General features: G+C 43.0%; 1 protein-coding gene across 6 annotated transcripts; it reads right to left on the reverse strand.

Moving 5' to 3' along the window:
• Positions 1–1,623: 1,623 nt before the first annotated feature.
• Positions 1,624–21,523, reverse strand: LOC118778882 (protein polybromo-1-like). Of its 6 annotated transcripts, none has more exons than XM_036530669.1 (30): positions 21,411–21,523; positions 20,362–20,517; positions 19,394–19,491; positions 19,007–19,154; positions 18,259–18,408; positions 17,943–18,059; positions 17,698–17,766; positions 17,340–17,438; positions 17,065–17,150; positions 16,232–16,323; positions 15,616–15,832; positions 14,983–15,124; positions 13,469–13,563; positions 12,738–13,017; positions 12,511–12,616; positions 11,459–12,098; positions 10,875–11,086; positions 10,329–10,514; positions 9,438–9,595; positions 9,053–9,319; positions 8,721–8,866; positions 8,079–8,236; positions 7,373–7,556; positions 6,517–6,721; positions 6,087–6,288; positions 5,669–5,833; positions 5,000–5,158; positions 4,080–4,147; positions 3,745–3,958; positions 1,624–3,342 (listed from the first exon to the last, which is right to left on the reverse strand). In XM_036530669.1, exons 2-30 carry the CDS (start codon positions 20,500–20,502, stop codon positions 3,170–3,172), a joined length of 4,977 nt encoding a protein of 1,658 aa, XP_036386562.1. In that variant the 5' UTR covers positions 20,503–20,517; positions 21,411–21,523; the 3' UTR covers positions 1,624–3,169. The 6 variants fall into 6 exon arrangements, with proteins under 6 accessions (XP_036386562.1, XP_036386557.1, XP_036386559.1 ...); XM_036530667.1 differs by lacking the exon at positions 5,000–5,158 and adding an exon at positions 3,486–3,543 and having other exon boundaries at positions 3,261–3,342; XM_036530664.1 differs by lacking the exon at positions 5,000–5,158 and having other exon boundaries at positions 20,362–20,513.
• Between the last annotated feature and the right edge of the window lie 1,362 nt (positions 21,524–22,885).

The following is a 22,885-nucleotide window of genomic DNA, read 5'->3' on the forward strand; positions in this document are numbered from 1 at the left end:
TAAAGCGTGTGTTATGGGGGTTAACATATCTTATTTATCTTACTTGTTGATGTCTTCAAGATCATGTTCTATTTCACAATATAAAAATTTTGTAACATTAAATGTACTTTTTGTTACTATGTACCATCATCACTCAGTAAACCTGCTGACCAACGTTGCTTCTCCATGGATGGCTTCGTTTGACTCGCATGTCTTAAAATTTGTATTTTTGCATACTGTGTTATGTAAAAGAAAATGAATGGTAACAGTATACATAAAGTAAGAAATCCTTTTGGACTTCCCACACTTTAAATCCTCCTGTTTCAAGATTAAAGCAGCAGCCACTGGTCCACTGCTGTGTGATATAATGAGCTTAGTTTCCATTAGCCACACTGACCTGTAGGTTAATGGTCCAGCAGACATGTGCCAGTGGAAAATGAAAACAGCCTTTCCTCACATTACATTTAGGTGCAGTTTGCTAAAGAAAGGTGGATGTATATTCCTTGAATATCCTGCTTTTCTCACAGTGGTAACCAACTAGCAGCCAGTGTAACTGTCAGCTAGCTATGTAACACAAAAGCTCCTGGTCACTTGAATAAATGGTCAAACTTGTTATATTTTAGTATCCATCTTCCTTGTTTAGTCTATAATGTTAGAAAATCAGCAGTTATCCTTTCTTGTGTTTTGCTACTTTCATTCACACCTAGGTAGGCAATATAGCCCGGCCAACCACTGCAGTAATCAGATAAAATCAGTTATGTTATGTAACTCTTTTAGTTAGTTACTAGTATGGACCAAAACTGAATCATGTCTGGACACTTGGAATAAAATTTTCAAAACTGAGTGACAGTCTGATCAACAGAAAATATAAGAAGACTTGCCAGTCATTTTGTGCTATCATCTATGAAACAATAATTTCTTCTGAAAATGAAGTATATGAAGGGCATTTGCACAATGTTACAACAGCACTGTATGAAGTATAAAAGTGCCTCTATTTATTAACATTTGCAGACGGATCATTAATTCATACAAGGCAAACATAAAAAACATGCCACCGTACATAAAAAAACACATGCATCAAGAGAAGAGAATAGCCTTCCTATGCAGAAGCACCTCATAGTTATCATCCCCCATGAGAGGGAATACCAACTGAATTCACACACCACAGAGGGAAAAGAACGAAACAAACATATAAACATAAAATCAAACACTGCTTGTCCTGGATTCTGCAGTCAGCCATAAAGGACAGTTCTGAGCAGCTGGAATTCAAAGTGGTGCTGAGGGTCTTTCCTGTGTCAGTGTCAATAGTGGCTGTTTTATTATTAGTCCAGAATAAAGTGTAGGGGGTGGGTGAGGTTGTTGGGGCATGGATTTCATGTGATCCACAAATCCAGTTAGAGCGCGAGATCTCCAAAGCTTTGAGAGAGTGGAAGCCCTTGTTCCTCCTCACAACGAGGTCTTCCTGGTAGCGGCACCAACAACCACCTCAGAGGAACTGTCACACACACGAGATTTACTAATATATTATTTTGTCACATATTATAATATTTTTTTCAAATATACTTTGTTGAAGTAGAAATACAAAACCCCCATTAAAATGTATGTTTTGAGACTGCAAAATTAATTGATCAATGAGGGATCTTGTTCAGGTGTGATTAGTTGCCAGAGTGCCCCCTAAAAACAGTGGTACAGTATGCTCTTGTGTATGTGTTAGGACTGGTCTCCTTCCCTGGCTACATTACCTACATGCTGGCTGCCTGGAGATACAGCAGCTCCTCAGTATTCAGGTTGGTGCTTAGCATCAACAATAACATGAAACAGGGGCAGATTTGGTGATCTCTCATCAGACATTGCTTCTTATCCTCCCCCTTGCAACTCACCCTTTCAGGGCAGGTGGTAGACAGCTAATGTACAGACTGTGACAGTAATGGGGTTAATGACTGTCTACAATGAGGTAATGTTTTGGCAACCCGGGGACCAATCAGTGCCTGCAGCAGTGGGTTTTTACATAAATATAATAAGAACCAACCCTTAAAACTGTAACTCCCATATTAGTTGCTAAGTCAGTACACATGTATCCAGTGCAGTGGCAAAATTGATCCAGTATGACTGACCTTAGAATGACACTTTGAATCCACAGGGACTGAATAAATGCAGAGCTCAGGTACAGCTGGCTGTTAGGATGCAATTCCACTGCTTAGAGTCCAGCAGCAGAACAACATATCCTCTCCAATCAATGTGAGGGACCCCAGGTTTTCAGCCTTTCTTCTGCATCAAACTTGGGAATGTAGGTTTGAATGTTTCTTTCAGTACTTATCTGTACTTTAAAAAGGGCTGCGACAGCCTGATCCTTGATATCTCATGGGCACAGAGCTAGTAAGTCTCTCTACATGAACTAATTTGACATAAAAACAAGGGAACAGGTCAGCATGCCCTGCTATGCCATTTACAGTCTTGATTATGCCCTAGGCCATAATGTGGGGTGAGTGAGTGCCGTACTCATTCTTGATGCATTTGGAGTTGGAGAGTGAGTGAATGTATTTTAACTGTACTCGTTCCTGTTGAATCAACAGTTTTAGTGTGAGTGAAACCTCTGGCTGTACTCACTCCTGGTGAATCAGGGTTTTGGTGTGAGTGAATGTTTTAGCCGCACACAGAAGCTGAACTGTGCTCTGCATTTCTGCCTGGATAGCAGACCACCCTAATCTAGCATTGTCCTCCAGTCACCTGTCATTTTTGGTTTTGTAATTTTTTATGGGCTAATGTACTGGTTGCTAAAAAGCATTTGTGCTTGATCAATTTGAAACCTTGAAAGTGAAGTATCTTTGTTTTCAAATAAGCTTTCAGAATGCATCAGCAGAAAGCAAACAGCATTATATTTCATGTTTATGTTCGTTATAAACCTTAGTGCTGCAGAAGTGCAGAGGATGCTCTGTTAAAGAATACAGGAAAAGGTAACAAAAAATCATGGGATTTCCTCAAATTTTATATGAAAATGGTCATACCACCAAGAGCAACAAGTGTTTCTACAAATACAGGTATGTAACAGTTAAAAAAACGAACAAACACTGAAACTAAGCTTATTTTGACATCTTAAAACCCTTGGAAAATTTACTGTATATTAAAAGATTACTGCTTTTCTGCGACCTTTTGTTATCCCTCCATTTAAAATAATTGGGGAATCGGCGGCTCAAACATTCTGCAGATTGTGTGCCTGGCGAATGTTCAGTGTGTCCCGCAACATCAGGTCACGCAGTCGCCAGAGCGCGTCGGCCATCGTGGTGTGGGCGCCCTTGCTCTTCAGCCAATGGGTGGGCAGCCGACTCTCCTGTTCCTTTGTCAGCCGCATGTCTTTCCTACGAGCTGCGGAAACGTGCACACACAGCAAGCTTCTGTGACAGTTTGTTCACGTCACTCCAACAACACTGATCAAATTACATCAAAAATTCCTGACACATTAATAAAATCCCAGCAATGATCCAAAAATGTGAACACATAATACACACCAGGCGAATGTCTCCAGTGTCTGATAGTTGTCTGTTGCTTGCAGAGCTCAGTTCTGTGCTGAATCATTAACAGGAGGCTTTTGTTTGCTTTATTTAGCACTGAATTTTTTGTTTGCTTTATTTAGCATTGAATGCCATTTACTGTTTTACAACCTTTGCCGAGATAGAAAACTTTTGTATGTTTAGTCATTTAGTCAGACATTTTGGATCTTTTTCAAATGACAGCAAGTTCTGGAGAAAATGGAAAAAACAGACCCACCTAAGAGGGTCTGGTCCCACTTGCTGACAGTAGGCGAGTCAGCATTGAGGCCCTCAATGTACTTCAGGTAAGCCTCAGAATGTAGGAGGCGCTGGGACCTGGGAGGCGGGGCCACAAACATCGGGGTGGAGGGCTGCTGGAGTGCGGGCTGACACGTCTGAGCCTGCCCAGGGTAAGGGGGTGGGGCCTGCTGGCCTTGTCCCAGCACGCCTACCTGTTGAATAATGAAGCATTCCATTGCATTTCCCCATCACCAAATACCCTTAATGTCTTAATCCGTTTCAGAACGCTGTATTGTTCTACGAAATTTCTCAACAATGCATATAGGATATTACCTGCTGCCCATATGGGTTTGCGGCACCTGGACTTCCCGCTATGGCGTTCACACCTTGTCCGATCACACCTGTAGTAAGAATAGGAACGGTCACACATGGAGCTCCACAGCACACCAAGGTGGGCAGGAGAGATTTACCTTGACACTCTGTTGTCATCTAACCAAAAGCTGCAAGCCTTTTAAGGATATATGGCCTTTATGTAATGGCTTTTCATCCAGATTTGAATCAACTGGGAATACGTGTTACCGTGAATGAAAGTCAAATGACAAAAATTGTGAGGGTCAAGAGTTAGTAAGGTCTACAGCTAAAGAGCCTTAATATTCCTCTATTTTCATGTGAAGCACATTTTTCCCAGATGTAGTGCTTCATACAAACCTGTGCGTGTTGCATGCAGGCTTCAAAGCACAGCATTTGTCAAAACAAACAATAGTCAAATAACTGGTGCCGAGATACTACTATCTCCAGTTAGATAGTTGGTAGAATATGAAAGTTTGCATAAATATCTGCCAGCATTTACATAAGGATGGCAGAATCAGATTACTGTATTGAAAGAACAGTTAGTGATGTTTTTGATTAACATCCTTGGATGGATTATATTAGTTCATGCATTGGTTCCAATGAATGGTGTTACAGTGTGTTAAATCCAATAATTGTTGGGATCTGTGCAAATATGCGGTAAATAGGACTTCTGGTCCCAAAAGACCCCCACCCCCCCACCCTCTCCTCAGGCATGAACACGGCCCTTTGTAGATGCTGGGTTGCCGGGCAGCGTGCCCCCACCCAGCTCGGGTGCAGTTTGGGTAGTCATTAAAGCACCTGAGCCTATGGTGCAGGTAGCCCCTCCAGTGGGTGAGAGTGGCAGACAGGAAGGGACTGCGTGGGCGTGGCAAGGAGGGTGGTGGTGCTGCAAGTGTCCTTACCCGGGTACAGCATGCCAGGGAACCCGGGTACACCTGGCGGCAAGTGGTGGGGCAAGACAGGCACCCCCATGTGATGTGGTGGCATGCTGCCCAAACTGACCATGCCTTCCACAGGGCCCTGTAAGGGCATCATATGTGGACCACAGGCCCCCACCATGCCTTGGAGGAGGAACAACACAACAGATCCATGCATCACTGTCATGCAGCTAGTCACCACGACTCATGCACTACTGTCTATGTTAAAAAATACACAGCGGCCAGCAGAACAGGGAGCAGAGTCAGCAAAGAAAACAAGACTACGGAAAAAAAAGAAAAGGAAGAAAAAAAGATCACACACGCTGGGTTATAAAACTGTGATTATCTGACACAAATCATGCAGTTAATGATCTGATTATGCACAAGCACTGATTCAATGTATTTGGGAAAAAAAGAAAGAGGACAGTCAAAATAATATGCTGTTTTTATGCTGCTTTGGGCATTTTTGTTTTTCTTTCAAGAAACAGTCTGCCTCGAAGATGTAATTTTGAAAGCACAGATGAGGGTGTGATTGCTGAAGTTCCAGCATCGAATGAAGGGGGGGGGTTAAAAGGTTGGGGTTTTCAGTGGTTCTGCGTCTTATTCCAGTGCCAACGTCACCACAAAGTCTGAACTGCATCTGTGAGGGGTTACCTGACACAGGCGTCATGTTCTGGTTAAGCATCCCCATTGGGGTCGGGGGAGGCACCACCCCCATGAGCGCCCCTACTGGGGTACCTGCTCTTGGGGACGCCCCCTGCTGCTGCTGTTGGGCTGCCCTCTCCCGCTCCTGCTGCTCGGCCACTTTGGCTGCCCTCTCTGCAACACACACACACATGCAAGACATATTAAAGCACAGCAGTAGATTCACACATGTCACATTAAAGCAACACTCTCCCACAGTGTATGCTCTTCCTCACAGTGCTCAAGCATCAGTCCTACAGCACACCAGCGGACACTTTTGTGGGGCCACACTTTCTGACCAAAAAAAAAATCCAGTCCTGCTGAACGGTTCTGACCATGGTCTTTAAGTTGACCCATAAAAATTGCAGTCTCTGCCACTTCCTCTCACCTTCGTACTCCGCCTTCTTGGTGGCCTCCAGGTTCCTCCACTCTGTCCCCACCAGGCGGCTCAGCTCTCCGAAGGAGAAGTCAGGATGCTGGGCCTTGATCACCGCTCGCATCTCACTGCTGAACAGGATGTAGCCGCTCATGTTGATCTTCCTCTTTGACCCCTCCTTCTTGGACAAGCCCTTCATTGACTTTGGAGTTGACTACAGAGCAAAATTGGGGGCAGAATGCAATGTTCATTATCCTGTATTGACTTCGCACTGGATTTTTCTTTAAAGCTAGCAAGACAACACATATGCATCGCCATCCTAGCAATACACACACAATTTGACTGAAACCTTCTCCATTTGTCTTTTAGATTTGGGGTAGTTAAACTGGAACTAGATTTGTACTTGTCTTCATTGGGAACCCATGGTGTTGTTGTCCCTGACCTGTGGAGGGGTGTATGGCATTATATCCAGGTCACTGGCCAGAGGAGACTGCAGCTGGGGCATGGATGGAGTGTCGGCAGCCTCCCCGTCCTCGTCCCCCAGGTCATCCAACTCGTCTTCCCCCATCTCTGCAAACTTGGCCTCAAGCTCCTCGATCTTCTTGTCTAGCAATGGCGACGGCTCCTTCTGTGGCACGATCAGCTTCCTGAGTGCGATATAAATGGGACGAGGAATGCCTGATGGGAGGTGATGTCTGGAGCTTCAAGTGGCATGTATTTAGGCAATGTTTGGACTTCATCTCCCACAAGCACGTTTGTGAAGCTTGTAAACTCACCTATGATTAACAGCTAGACATCACAAACCTCAAGGGCTTCAGAGGTTTTCTACGATACCTGTCTCTTGTCAGTTATTCATTTTTCTAATTTATAAGTGTAGCCCTTTTGCTGAATAATACCATTGAACAACTGTGGCATCTGGTGCCCTTTTCCATTACACTATGCGTACATACTTACAGTTGACCTCTGGTCTCCAACCCTTATCCTGTGGGACCCTGAACCGCTCTGTGTCACAGGTCATCCAGCATTATTGTGAAGACTGGCTGCATGGTGATCATTTATGAATTCAGCAAGAATATGCCAGGGAAGAGGAATAAGTTAGATCTATCTTTAAAGGGTTTGCCACATATCACCCAAAGTAAGTATAGTAAGCATAGTGCCGAGTCACTGGCTGCATGTGTGTTTGACAGAAATCTGCAATACTAACTGCACTGACATGGTCAACAATCAGGCAAGAGACACACCCACTTTCAGACATTGTTCCCCTTTGGCAACAAGTATAGCCTTAACAAGCATCTGACCTGAAGTAGTAGATCTCATCATCTACCACCTTGGCAGACAAGGAAAAGCGCTTCAGGCCCTTGAACTTCTTCATCTGCTTCTCGCTCTCGATGTAGCGGCTCTCACACAGCAGGACATCGTCCTCCGGCACCTCCGTCGGCCGGCATGACAGGTAGTCCTTAAAGGAGGACACCGCACACTTCCCTTTTGGGCAGAACAAGAACAGGGAGAGGGTGTGGCAAAAAGAGAGTAACAAATACGATGCTGGAATGAAAGCAATTTTAAGTTTCCAAACCAGCTTATGCACGAAGGCTTTTGTACTCCTCAGAGTGCCACTGCTTCTATGGCAAAAAATAGAATACTGGTTTTGTGATTAAATGGGTGGATCAAAGCCAATACCCTCCATCCATGGTAACAACTTAAATTCTACTAAATATCGAATAAGTAGGAAGATTAGTAGTAATCTAGTAGGAAGAACTATTACATCTATCAAACTCATAACCACATTTGTTTGGGTGAACACCACTGAAACAGGTACTCTGGTCAATGACAGGTGTATAATGGCAAGTGACAGGTAAGTTTCTGGGGTATGCCCCATGACGTGTAACAAGGTCAGTGAAGGGTGTATAAAGACCGATGACGGGTAGGTTTGTGGGGGTGAATATCTGTAATATAGGTACTGTGGACAGGAGATTGTTTGTAACAGACAGGCGACAGGGCTTATACCTATGACACAGGTCATGGGGCAGGACTCCTCCAGGTTGCTCAGGAACACCTCCTTCTTGTAGAACATCTTGGTGGGCTCATGCTCCGTCTCCTCTGGGTGGATGAAGATGGGACCGAAGAAGTAGGCCGCACCGTCTCGCACCCACATCCTCTCGATTCTGCTCACAGCCAGAGAGAGCTATCACTACCTGCTCAATCAGATGCTCAGTTAACACATGAACTGAAAGCAGCAAGCATGTGTAATTGAAATGGCAATGCTGTAAATGAAGACTTATATGTTGTGATAAGGTGCAAGCAAAAGCAATTTTTGGATGCAAGCATAGTTTTTCTAATTATATACATTAACACATTATCTTCTCTGACCTTACAAACATGTGCACATTTCAGATAACACACAACTCTCTTTATGGCCCAATTACATATAAGATCAAGATTAAAATTTCAAGTATAAAAGAAGCTAAATAAATACATTGAAAATAAATGGCCTTGATAGTGAGCATCATGGTGGCATTTTATTTCTGCTGTTAACTAAAGTTAATGTTAAAATATGATACTGTGTAATAGCATATGTAATACGTTGTGGAGTAATAACAATATGTGTTCAGAAGGAACATTTAATCTGATGCCATTTCCTTGCCATACCGTCCCACTCTATGTCGCACTAGGCCATGCGACCGGATGTAGACACAGTCGCCCACTTTCAGCCAGATGTCATTGTAGTGGAGCTGCTCGTAGTACTGACACCCTGGCTCCCCATTGGCCATATCCACAGGCACATCCTCCTTCTCCTGAAAACCCAGATGGACAGGTCCATTCACAATTTAACTCCACCCTACAGTGACCAGTTGTCACACCCTACTGTGAAGAAAGCACAATGCCTTAGTCTGACACCTTGTGAGGTTTTGCCATTGCAGGACTTCAGTGTTAATTTTCATCACAGGCCAGAGTATAACCAATGTGAGCAAAGTGCTTACTTTTTCAATGATGACACTGGCATCCACTCCTTTGCCCTCTTCGGACATCTCTGTCTGCTTGTCCTGCTCGTTCTTGGAGGCGTTGGCGAACATGGAGGCCACTCGGACTACAGGCAATGGCATGTCACGAGGGACAAACCTAACAGAGCTCAAGGGCATGGTCCACATCTTGATCTTCTTGAAAGACTTGGTTTTGGCTGAGTAGCGGGACTCACAGACAAAGACATCCTCTGGTCTAAACCCCTCTGGCTGCAGCTTGAAGTACTCCTATAGATAGAGCCAAACACCAGTCACTGGCTAAGATTAAAGTTCATGTGATCAATCTAAAAAAAAACCCTGCCTAATATCTCCATGGCTTTCTAACATGGCTATCAATTGGCTTTACCTTCACAAACATGACTACACATTTGCCCAATATTTTGCTGACAGGAACTTTGTTGTAGTAGTCACTCTTGAACACTTCTTTCTCCAAAAACTTGCGTGTGGCCAAATGAAAGGTTTCGTTGGGCCTGTAGAACCAGCAACCATACAGCCATTTCTCACCTGCACGGGCAAAGAACATAGTGGTATTCTATTTGAATACACACATTTTTCTGATAAAAAAGTGAGAAAACATAATTTTCCACAAAAGATTACTAAATTACAAATTATAATGGACCACGTTCAAAGAAATTAAAAAAAAAGATGAAAAAGGCTGACGTGAAATATGCAGTATGTGCGTGTGTTGATTGGGTAGTATGGGAGGTCGGAGGATGTCTAGTTTATGTTCACCCCACCCTAGATGGGGTCGTAACAACAGGGTCAGAGGAGGGTATGTAAAGATAGGTGAAAGGTGGTTTTTTAGGGCAATGGACATATGATAGAGGTAACCGGGTCAGTGAAAAGTGAACACATTTTTTGTTCCACTTATTTTTCAACACAGTTTCATTTTGTTATCATTTTATTCTGTAATTCTTTTAATGAACTTGTTTCTGTGTTTGAGAAGGATGAATGATCACACAGGAAGGGGACACATCTTTGATAGAGGACACATTATTGATAGGGGAGATTATTTCTGCAAGCTTTGATGAAATCTTTGAAGTAGTCTTCATAATATCAAAAAGTATTTCTATTTGGCAGGACATACTGCAATCCTCTCAGCTTTCAGTCACGAGTTGAAGAGCCTACTTATATTAGACTAAGTGGAAAAAGCACCTTTAATATAGTTCACATCAACAGTATTCTGAGAATGTGAAAAAACACTATGCAGGGACCTACATATCGCTGAGGCTCTTACCAGCGTCGTCCTGCCAGAGGCGCTCGATGCAGACGATGTGCGGCTGCAGGTTCTGCTCTGCCGGCTCCACATACACGTAGTCTCCCACGTGGTACATGTTGTCCTTGAAGCTGCAGTCCTGACTGTACGTGCGCTGGAGTCCCGACTGCCATGCCAAACCTGTAGCGTCCTCACTCTTCTCTGCCTCTATGACAAATCAGACAATAAAAGAACACAATTCATGTTCAACAGAGCAAGTGTAGAATGACAATGCTATTATACTATATAGGTTTAGATTGAGTCACACCTGTGACATAAATAACCCTATTAAACTGAACTTTGATTGCTTATACACTCACTTGAATTGATTTCATTGTGAAATGCTGTAATCATTATGATGACACCATTTATTCTCAGGTCCAGGTTCCCAATAAAAACAATGTTTTATGTGTCTCTTACTATACATTTCTTAAGTTAGTTTGCTTCCTGTTTTGAACTGCTCACTGGCCACTAATGTCCCTTTGGCATTGGAAGGTGAAGGATGCTGCTACACAGATGAGAGGATACCCTTTTTCTCCTCTTCCCTCTTCAGCTTGTCCTCCTCCAGCTCCTTGGGCAGCTTCTCCTTCTTCTCCTTCTCCACATCGCTGTGCAGGTGCTTGGTGGTGTAGCTGAGCGCCGGGGAGAGCAGAATCTCGCCGTTTTTGCACAGCTCGTCTCGGATCCTGATGAAGAACTGCTGCAGCTCCACTGCGTCCTCGAAGATCTCCGAGTCCGTCCTGCAGGGGGGAAAATGCGACAGGGCTGAATCCTGCTGCGTGCAGGACTCATTCATCCCGGAGAAGCTGCTCAGAGACATGTTCAGATGGCCGCTCCTTTCTCCGCTTCATGGACCGAAACTGTGTCAAAAGCTAAAATTGGATTTCAAAACATCAAAGAAACATTATCCAGCTCACAAAAAATGCGGCCAGCTTATGATTTAAAAATAACTAAATCTGACCAATGGAGACCCACAGGAGAATATTTGAAATCCTGCAAACACCTCATAATTTCACACTCTTAGAATTGTCATTTCACTGTAATAAGCCCTTGAGTGGAGTGGAATTAGTGGATGGGCAGTGTAAAAGAGGCATACCGTGTTATTGTCCTACCTGTGCAGCCGCCTTGCCTTCTCTAACACCTCAAACATGTGCTCCTGGAAGACGTCCAGCCTCTTGTAGCGGCCCTTGTCCACATTGGACCTGATGATCTCAAAGTTGAGCGGCGGCTTGCTGGGGCTGGCCGGGTCACTAGCAGGGATTTCCGCCAGGGAGTCGCTATAGCAACGCCCCTCGTCATCCTGGTGGCTCAGCACGGACACAAAGAGGTTGTGGATGAGCTCCTGGATGAGGAGGGTGACATTGGGGACGTGAGTGTCGTCCCCCCCCTCCAGGTCCCGCCGTGTCTCCAGCAGGACCTTGTGGAGCACCAGCGCGTCCTTATAGATGAGTGACTCGGGCTCGTTGTAGGTGCAGGCGTTGTTGAACATCAGCACAAAGTCCTCCACCAGTGAGTCCACGTCCTGGTACTTGTTGGCCATCATGTGGCTCTTGACTTTCTCCATGTCAATGGGCTTCTTGATGGTGATGTAGTAGTCGGGAAGCTCGGCGCGGGACGGCAGGCGCAGGAAGATGGCGCTCAGACGCCGGCCACGCTTGTCGGTGTAGTTCTTTACTGCCTCGTACAGCTCGTTCAGTTTCTGCTGCAGCGGGGTCAGGTACTTGGACTTCTTCGGCGAGATGCCACTCTTCCCTGGAAATACAGAGCTGTGCATTACAGGTAGTAAGGTCATGGGTGGATCAAGGAAAACTTGATCCACCCATCAAAAATGACTGGGTGGACCATGTGGTGATTTGCATTGGATGTATATTATACATATATATTTACTGTAGTACAGGCACAGTAAGTGAAATTTTGGTTTATTTGCCTGCAATCAAATGAAAACAAAATTAAATCTCCATCAGTGCATCCCCAACATCTACAATGCAGTAAAGGAGATATGTCAGCTGTAGCCATCATTCTCTGCCTGGCAAACCAAGAGACATGAAATGCACCCCTTTGGCTCTAGGAGGTAGCATCACCTTCGGTAGCTGACACCTATATTCTCATTAACGCTAGTGGTCTCTGTTACACAAAGTCCCACGGTTACTGGACTGAGACGTACTTATTTTCAGTTTTGGTGAACCCATGTCATCATCGTCAGGCATGGGCCCCAACTCCTTCCTCTTGTCCTTCATGATCTTCTCCAGGATGTTGGCATCATTATAGACCTGATCATCACCAGACATACAGCATAAATGGTTAACAATACACACATTAAAGAAAAAAGTGTTTTTGCCATTGTTGCTGTGATGATAACAGCAGTGGCCCTGCCTGTGATCGGTCGCCTACCTGGGAGCCCTCCTCATTGTAATGACGTGCATTTCGGAACATCAGTTTCATGTCCTCCACCATGGCCTCCTCGTTCGGGTACTTGTCGGAGCGGATATTGTGATCGATGGTCCTGAGGTCGATGGGCTCCAGGATGATCTTGTAGTAGTCGGGGTAGTCCTTCTTGGAAGGCTTGACCATGAAGAGGTCACAGAGCCTGCGGCCAGTGCCCAGCTCGCGGGCCTCCGTCACCGCTGAGTACAGGATCTTCATGCGGTTCTTCTTGGTGTTCTTTTTGTGGCTGTCCGTCACGCAGATGGAAATAAAACCCGTCAGGGCTTTTACCACCAGAACACACTACTGCTCATACTGTGCACTCTCCAAGTTTCCACACTCAATCCTTTAAGTCCAAATTTTAAACTCAAACCAAGTCCAATGTTTCTTCAGGATTTCTACATTATCGCAAAACACCTGGCTTGAAAAATTGATCACTGTCCCCCCAAGTTACCAGTATGTTTATTGTAACATGTGGTATACGGAAATCACTCAAGACAAGCTTCTCCAAGTACAAATATGTAGTGACGATAATAAAACTATGAAAAACATGCAAAATGCATACAATTTCCTTTGTGACTTGACATCCATTGCTCTCCCACTTTGCAGTATCTGATAGGCACTGATGATGCCTTGTGGTATGCGGGTACACAGCTGTCTCTGGGGGAGACTGCGGGGATGAAAGAATGCTGGAGTACCTCTTCCTCTTGCTGCTGCCCGTGTCTGACATGGTGGACGACAGCATGCTATCCCCGTCCTCGTCTTCCCTCCTCAGCAGCTCTTTGCGCTTTATCTGAAACACACACACACAAATATCAACAAACTCCTCTCACCCTCTGAGAGATCCAGCCTCACTCAAAGACATTAATATTAAGAGGTGCACGCAAACACACCTTCCTCTTCAGTTTTAAAAATGCACTGCTACCACACTGCTCTACTCTTACTCTTTCCCTCTCTCTCTCTCTCTGGAGTTCCCGCTCTTTCTCTGACACACATGCACACACATTGATAATGAGGTTTTCAGAAGCACAGACACACACATTTCTGAAACCGCATTAATATTAAGCAACATAACACAGCTGCTGCACTCTCCCCCACATAGAGCTGGCATGAATATTTAACAGGTTGGGGTAGGTTTAATCCACAAAATTAACTACAATTAACTACATGCAGGAGCAATCCCCCACATTAACTACCATCAACAGCATTCAGCAGCAATACCAAATATGAATTAACTACCATAAACAGCATCTGGGGGCAATCCCACATATGCAGTAACTACCATCAACAGCATTCATGATCAATCCCAGATGTGAATTAACCACCATCAACAGCATTCAGGTGCAGTCAGAAACAATAACTAACCTGTACTGCATTCTTGTATTTCATTAACTATACTTTTTCTGTTACAATGAAAAAAAACAAAATGCAATTTCATATCTAAGCAAACGCTGAAGAGTAGGCATAGATAATAAGGGTAGATCATTTACCTGTGATCCATCCCACACACATCCATGCAGTACTACTGAGAAACTAATGGAAGCTCTGCAAGAAGCACCACTTCCCCCGGCACAGAGGGAGGCCGTCAGTGAATATCATTACACAGGAAAGGAGAACACAGTGACAGCGGCAACATCTCATCAATGTTTCAGCGCAAGCAGTCATCTGATCTAATTCCAAATGCCAGTCTGCCACAAGCCCCAAAAAAATATACATACATGTATGTATAAACAAGTGTGTGGGGGGGAAAGAGTGCAGGTGGGACTTCTCTCCTGCGGAGTATGACACTCTTCTGTGAACTCTGCTGGAGGTGGGAAGCAGTGGTACCCCATGCAGAATAACAACTTAATGAAAAAAATGCAGCCATCTTTTACTGACCACTTTCTCAAAAATACTTCAAAATGTACAGCAATTTTGTCACTTTCCTTCAACATCACGCAGAGGTTGAAATGGCTACACAAATAAATGCCATATATCCTGAAAACCTTGTTGAACAGTAAGGTAGCTGTTCTGTTTTGGTTTAAAGTCCCAGTTTTGAAAAAATAAATTGTAGCCAATCACATTTATTCAGCAAAACAATCTAGACCAGATAGTAACTTAGCATGTGTCAAGACAATGGTCACATTGCTAGCCAAAGGAATCCAGTTTCTCATACTCCATCTGTGGCTTTGGTTTCCTGATTTACAGTTTTGTGGTCCATATGCTCACTGACCTGTAAAATCTGCTGCAACTTCATAACCCGCTTGTAGATTGGGGAGTGGGGCACATTGTAGCGTTTGGCATTCTCGAACATCAAAATTAGATCTGTCTCCATCTGCTCCACAGTCTCATACTCATTGTTTTTCATCTTGTTTCTGAATAAAGGGAAATAAACAAATCCAACTCTACTGAACATGCTCACCTGGTTTAATACATTAATATCTATTTGCTCAGTTTATTATTCAGAGCAATTTTCATGGTTTACGTATCATCTATTTCAAAAGCTGTTACTGTAAAGTTACTGTACCAATTCAGATACCTTGCTCAAGAGTATAATAGCAGTATCCCACCTGGAGCTCAGATCAGCAACATTTGCTAGACATGCTTTTTGTCACTACACCAACAAACCCAGAACATATGCAGCTTCTGTGCCTGATGCCATATCAAGTGGGAATAAACACATGGATTTCATATATTTCCAGCTAAACAATCCTGTATATTTTACATCAGTTCACACAGCTCCAGGATTTACAGCTTACAGCTCAAATTCTGTGTAACTTAAAAAACCCATTTCTCTTGAAGTGAATTGTGAGGTGACAACAGTAAGTTAAATCAAATGAAGCTTTGAAACGTTGTGGGCCCTGACCGGATCTGCTGCAGGGAGATGGGCTGCTTGATCTGGTGGAAGTAGTCGGGGTAGTCCTTCCGTGAGGGCAGCTGTAGGAAGGGCTCGGCGATGAGCTGGCCCTGGCTGTTGCGCCCGCCCCGCACTGCCTCATACAGCTGGAAGATGGGGTTGCTCACCTCCATGCTGGAGTGCACACCCTCCGCCTCCGTCTCCCCCTCATCGTAGCGGACTGCCCCTTAAACCCACAAAAAGAATCAGCGAGAAGTCAAACACAGAGTGGTCAACCCCACAGCCCCGCTCATCGTGGTGGACTGAGAGGAGTTCTGAGACTGCAATGCTGCTGTGTCTTAAAACGCAATTATAGCAAGGATCGTCTGATGCAAAGCGAGCTTTTATAAACTTCCAAATGGAAGCAGCAGATGACTCACTAATATGCATCAATCACAGTGTTATGCCACAGACATAGAAAAGGCTTTTCCTTCGTTTACACAAAGTAGCTCATGCATGCAGTTTCTCCATCTATTCACCCACCTCCTCCACCGAAGGAAGCAATTAGTTTCATGGGTTAATAACCAAACTAAATGTATATCTACTGAGCTTCTCTGCTGGCAGAGCGCACTGTGGTGAAGTTTACCTGCAAGCAGGACATCCTCTTCACTCTCTGAACCATACTGCAGGGACATTGGGATGGCTGAGAAGCGGTCTCCCTGGGCAGACCTCCGATTCCTGAAACATACACACACACACAAACACACATCACAAGATGCCTTTACTGAAGAGATGTTATCACCTGCTCTTTCAACTGACAATCTTGACCTGAGAACACTTCATATCTCTTATTACTCTATCTGCATCACATTATTACAATGACAGCTTGAACAACACACTATGGCACAGTCAAAATTAAGGGGAAAAAGATATTGATTGAATAAAGCAATAATACATGAGAGAGTGTGTGTCATTGCGATTATTGGCACGACAATGATAGCCTCTTTGTACAAGGGGAAGACAAAGCAACATGTTCTATATAAATCTGTATGCCAGCTACAGTTAGTGCATTAACTTTGATGATATTTTTAAATGTGTTAAATTGGTTCTCTGTTTCAGGTGCTGCTACCTAACTATACCAGGCACCCTTACTTTGCATCCCAGCGAATGGCAGTTTGTTACAGATTACAGATTAATATTTGAAGTTATCACACAATTTTCAGTAATACTGTGCTGATATTGTGAACAATAGCATGGCTGTAACGCCAGGCTGATTGCGAGGGCAGAACTATGTGTTTTATAAATAAGAATAGTGTGTGTGTTCAGTCAGTGCAATGTGATTGTGTAATGCTTGACTGCATCGGGGAAAAAATAAGCCATATTCAAAGGGCAGATAATCTTACATCTAGTACCTATACAATTCCATGTGAACAATTCTTTATATTTTAAAAGAGTCAATAATGCTTCTGAAAATAGTACCTGATGCGGAGACTAGATTTAGTTGGCTCAGCATGCTCAATGTCCATCTTCCTCTGGATGAAGAGCTTCTTGATTGTGTTTGCATCCTTTACATCATGAAATAAAGTAATACTACCATTAAAAATAAATTTAGAAGGATTTGTTTAAAAAATGTGGAATGTGGACATACATTACATACATACACGCTGTAATATCAAATGACATTTTTAATTCATAGAAAATATTAATTCATAGGAAATATTACAAACACATGAACCCCCTCAAAAAAGCTGTACCTTAAAAACCTGTGACCCTGGTTCATTGTACGTTTTGGCATTTTTCACCAGGAGGTCTATGTCCTTGGCCATGGCGTTGACACTTTTGTAGTAGCCCATCTAGGAAATATTTTGTTACAGATGCTAACATGGACATGTCCTGTTTAAGCAACTTAGTCTCATACTGATAAATATAATAAAAAGATACCCCATGGTAAATGTAATGAAAAATGAATTTACTGTTACTATTTCTATTAGATGTCCTCATTTTTGTTTGTTTTATGTATATTGATGTGTTTGTGTGTGTATGTGTGTGTGTGTGTGCGCGCACATAGGTGTAGATTACAATCAAAGCACATTTCATAATTGGATCCCATACCTGTATTCTCTGAGAAATGGTTTTCAGATCTATCGGTTCCTTTATTATGGCATAATAGTCTGGGTATTGCTGAAAAAAATCAAAAATGTTATTTCCATGACCATTTATAACAAAGATAAAAAAGACATGTGGAAGTGAGTGAGGCTGTACGTGACCCAAAGGAAATAAATTCAATGTGCTGTGAATGCCAACCTGCCACGTATGCCCTTGTGCTCATTGCTGACTGTTGCTGGGTCAGTGCTTACCACTTTGGAGGGAAGCTTCTGGAACAGCTCGCTAACCAGGCGGCCTGAGGGTTCAGTGAACGTCATCACTGTCTCCAGCAGCTGTTCCAGGACATCCTTCAAACAGCTGGGCTGAGTCTGCCAAGTGTGGACAGAAAATGAGCCACACTCAAACCAGCACACACCACACGCACAAGCAAATGTAACCACGCACACACACCATCTGGAGGTTGAGGGGAATTTTCTTCATTCTTCCCTGTTCTGGTGTAATGACTTACATTAAGTAATGAACTAATGAAGTAATGAATTGATTTTGTGCCTGAAGCTCACTGCTCACCTCTTCCTCAGTGGATGTTCCTGGGTTCTCCTGCATGTCATCCCCGTCCTCTTCATCCTCTTCGTAGTCACCTCTTTGCACAAACTCATTCTTTGTGCGTAGGTACAGGTCCCACAGCTTGCAGGCAGCCTTGTACTCCGGAGTCTCAGGCTAGAGAGAGGCAACACATCGTCTCTCTTCCGTATTTTTTCTTGCACTGAACTTTTTAAATCCCACGTTTCAAGGCAGGTGAAGCAACAGAAAAACCATTCATTACATTTACATTACATTACTTTATTTAGCAGATGCTCTCACCCAGAGCGACTTCCAAATAAGTGCATCACTATGCTAAAAGTAGTTATTGCTAAGTGTTACAAGAGGTCAGTAAGATACAAAGTTAAGTGCTAAGCCAGCGTAGAATGCCTTTTTTAAAAAATGAAAATAGCAATCGATAGGATAGACAGACATAGATAATGAGGAATGTAGGCTACAGATACAGCTTGAATAGATAAGTTTTAAGTTTTTTCTTGAAGGTGTCCAGGGAGTCTGTTGTCCGAATCTCAGCATCATCCCACCTTCAAATGCAAGCATATCAAGCTTTGAATACATTTTAATGCACTGCAGAGATAAAGAGACTCCTCTCTAGCTCCCTGTATCAGTGGTGAAGCAGAAGTTAGATTTGGAAATAAATAAATATAAAGTTACAATACTACTGATAGTAGGTTTGTTAGCACTGGGGTGCACCGGATACACCTGTGATGATTGCTACCTTATAATAAGTCTTGGCATTATTGAACAAGAGCTGAAAATCAAGGGTGAGTTGCTCCACATCATCATACTCCTCCATCTTCAGCTTCTGCTGTATCTTCATCATATCAATGGGCTGGGCCACCACTTCATAATAGTCTGGTTGATTCCTTCATTGAAAGACAAAGGACAGAGATAAACATGGATCATCACAAGATACAATGGAAAAGAAATCAAGTGTAGATAGTACCAAGGATCCTGTCTGTTTTGCAAACCAACTTCAGATAATTAGATAGTAGTAAAATATAACAGAACATGCTATTCATTATTACAATGTTTAATAAAATTTCAGCAAGCTAAAAGCTAAAGCTAAAATTTCAACAAGAATTCCTCTCCTCCTGTAACGCACCTTCTCTTCGGTGCCCTGATAAAGAGTTCACAGAGCTGCCTTCCATGATCATCCTTGTAGTCTCTGATGGTGTTATACAATTCATGGCACACTGCAATCTGGGAATACAAACGCACATGTGCATCAGTGAGTGTTATTAACTCATAACCATTGAGTATTAGTTCTTACACAGAGCAGGAGGATAAAAAGTGGGACCAAAAAAGCAAAGTGGAGGGTGTTTTTCAGGGGGTTAAAGCCATTACTTTCTTGGTAAGCACAAATCTCTTTTTAAGTACAAGCTTGGACGGAGGTGTGGCATTACTTATTCACACAGGTGATGCATTACAATCTATCTTATCAGGGAAAGCCATCCAGATTTCTGTTTCAATCTGTTGCTATGCATTTATTTCACGCAAATAAGTTTTACAAATTAAAGTTATGGTATTTTGTGGGAGAACAGGTGATATTAAACAGAAATTATGATGATCATAATTAATCAATGATATGAGTGATTAGCCTGACTGCTATTGGATTTAACGGTTTCATTATAACTACATTTCTGTAGAGGCCTAAACATGGAATGCTGTCATCATGCACATAACATGCGAACAGAAGCAATATGTTTCCACTCTTTAGAAGGGCTGGGATGAGCGACCAAGTTCAGTCAAAGCACGATTGAAACAGAAACCCCAGCTACCGGGGGTCACTCAAGGAGGGAGGCTGGCAGTGCGAGGTTCTTTTTCATGATCTGTACAGATTCTCGAAACTGGCCGGTTGAGCCATTTATATTTTAAAATGGTCCGTGCAGCGACTGCACTGGTAAGAACAATTTCTGATTCACATCAGACAATGAAAACGAACCCCCTTCAGGTAGTATGCGTTACTATGGTAACTACTGTCAGGCTGACGAACATGAGACACACCTTGTTCGGCTTGCTGCTCTCACTGTCTCTCTGTAAAGGTGGAACAAGACTTGGAAATCCACTTACTGGATCGACAGTGGGAATATTCGAAACTCTTCTCCTCTTTCGGGTGCTTCCAGCTGTGGAGGAGGAGGTCTGGCCATCGTCAAAGTCCCCCCCACTTACACTACTGGAAGGGGAGGTGGCCCTTCGCCTTTTTGAACCCATAGGAACAACAGCTACCTTCACAAGAATTCATTAGCGTTACACATATATACACACAAGTCGTCGGTACTCAGCTAGCAGCTAGTTAAAAAAATACACGTTTGATTAGCCGAATCACAAAGGATGACATTGCAAATTAATTCTCAAATTAAACTATTGAGAGTCTTAAAAGGGGGATGAATCACCTGTTCAACATGTGCTTAACAAAAGACGAAATATTAACTAATGTTAGGTACGATTCACATTATACACCCGCTAGCAAGCAATACAGCCAACCAGCTCTTGATAGCAGGTTAATTACTAGCTAATGTTTTAACAATTAAAATAGCAAGAAAAGCAAACAGCAACCAGATACTTCAACACTTACAATAGCTAGCTCCTTAAACTAGCTGTATTTCAAGTCAGATAATGTTACGTTAACGCTAGGTAAATAGCTACCTGGTGAAATGCACTGAAAGCGGGAAGACAACCAGGCAGCTATATAGGGGCGTTACATTTGTTTTGACAGCTGGGTTTGCAACACGTTGCTTGTTGCTTGCAAGCTCTCAGTTGGCGTGTAACTACCACAGCTCGCAGTGTGGCGTTAGCCAGTTAACCACTGTAACGTTATTTGTCTGATCTTCATCGCATCACTGAAGTGACAATGTCAAAGCTAGCTAACCAGAAGCTAACATGTTAAGAAAATTCAGGTTCATCCTGTGGAAGATCCTTGGTCTGATGCGTTTATGGTACTCAGAGCAAGAGACGGACAGTAAGGCACTGACAACTAGCTAGCAATGTTTGCTGATTGGCTTTAGCTCGTTAGTTAGCGTTGGCTAGCATAACTGACAACAAAAGACAATGCACCTAGCCTGTCGACACCGTACGACTGGTCAACATTAGTAAACCATGTAGGTCTACAAGCAACCTACCTTTTATTCGGGGTGACAATGGATCTTAAATGATCAAGGTACCTGGGTCGCTAGTGAGAAAACATGAAATTAATGATGCCCATAAACTTAAGTGAAAAAATTAACTCCTTCGTACCTGGAAACGGAAGCGGAAGTACACCAAAATCTGTTTTTCTGTGGTGTCTGGGTGTATAACATTGCAGAGATCTCAGTGGACATGGGCAACATTAAAAATGTTTTAGTTGTTCGTAAACCGGGTTCCGTCGTTGTAAAAGTTTCACTTTTAATTATGAGTAAATTGTAATGAGTAACTTGTGATTATGCAAAATAAAGTTTATTGTTGCGGAATGTTCTACATCTGGTCGATGTCTGCAAATCTGTTGCTTTTATAAGACGTATATTAGGTAGTCTCTAATTCAATCGACTGAGCTTTATCGTCTCAAGTGGAAACCCACAGAGCCTTACGTGTTTGAAATTATAGGATTTTTATCGTCATGAGAAACATTTAATACCAATAGCCAAATTTCACTTTAATTATAGCTTATGGAACTTTAAGTGGAGCACAAGAGGTACACTTGCCGAGAATGACATGAGTCACAGCCCCATTTTTACCTTCCTGATATAACCGTGCAGTTGCTATGGCGCTAAGGAATCAGGCAGCAGCTGAGAGCAGGACAGTCCTCTGGATGCTTTCATGGCTTTTATGAAACACTACAGCAAGTAGCTAGCAGTTCAAGCCAGAAGAAGCTGGTCCTCAGAAAATGATTTTTTATGCCCCCTTGACTCTGTGACCCTGGCATATTTGTTGTGCATTTTATGACAATCTTGGTTTTCATCTGCTTTAGGTAATACTTACTTTTCCTATTCAAACTGGCTGTCTCCTTGGAATGATCATTTCACCATCAAGATAAGACTCCCTGCAGCTAAATCAAAACAAACAGGTGTTCACAAATTTCCAAACATACAGGTTAGAGGATGCAAGTTCATAAAGACATTAAAAAGAGCTGGAAAGGAAAGGAGCTGGTTTAGAAGAATCAGAAAGGGTGCATTCTAGAGTGAAAATTCCTTTGTCTTTATTTTACTTTCCTTAAAATAGCAACCAGAGTCCAGAGCAAAAATGAAAAATTAGATCAACATTTTGGAATTTTGCCCTCACCCAGAGCTACTTATGCTTTAAACTGGAAAAAAAAAGTTTTTTTTTTTTTTTTATGATTCTGGTCTCTGATGTTGCCATTCATGCTAAGAAATTTAAACTAATAATAAGTGTGGTATTGCAAATACACTGCAGGCTACTGCAACACTGCTGAGCAACTACCTGGTGAGCTGGCTACAGTCTTGTCCCTGTGACGCAGTCAGACCCACTTAAAACAGTCTGTGTGTCGACAGAGAACTAACAAAAAGAAAACATCTCAAGTTGATGACTTCTATTTCAATTCTGACCTCCGAGCAGTGCCAGACTCCATTGTGGTACTGTGTGCTGTGCTGCAGACTGGTAC

Source organism: Megalops cyprinoides, chromosome 6 (assembly GCF_013368585.1).
Source record: "Megalops cyprinoides isolate fMegCyp1 chromosome 6, fMegCyp1.pri, whole genome shotgun sequence".
Taxonomy (NCBI): Eukaryota; Metazoa; Chordata; class Actinopteri; order Elopiformes; family Megalopidae; genus Megalops; species Megalops cyprinoides.

Coding starts and splice junctions, on each gene's coding strand:
- LOC118778882 (XM_036530669.1), bottom strand. CDS start 20,502: ATGGGTTCAAAAAGGCGAAGGGCCACCTCCCCTTCCAGTAGTGTAAGT. Junction 15,833..16,231: donor AGAGGATGTCCTGCTTGCAG/GTAAACTTCACC, acceptor TGTGGGTTTAAG/GGGCAGTCCGCTACGATGAG. Junction 9,596..10,328: donor CCTCTGGCAGGACGACGCTG/GTAAGAGCCTCA, acceptor TTGCCCGTGCAG/GTGAGAAATGGCTGTATGGT.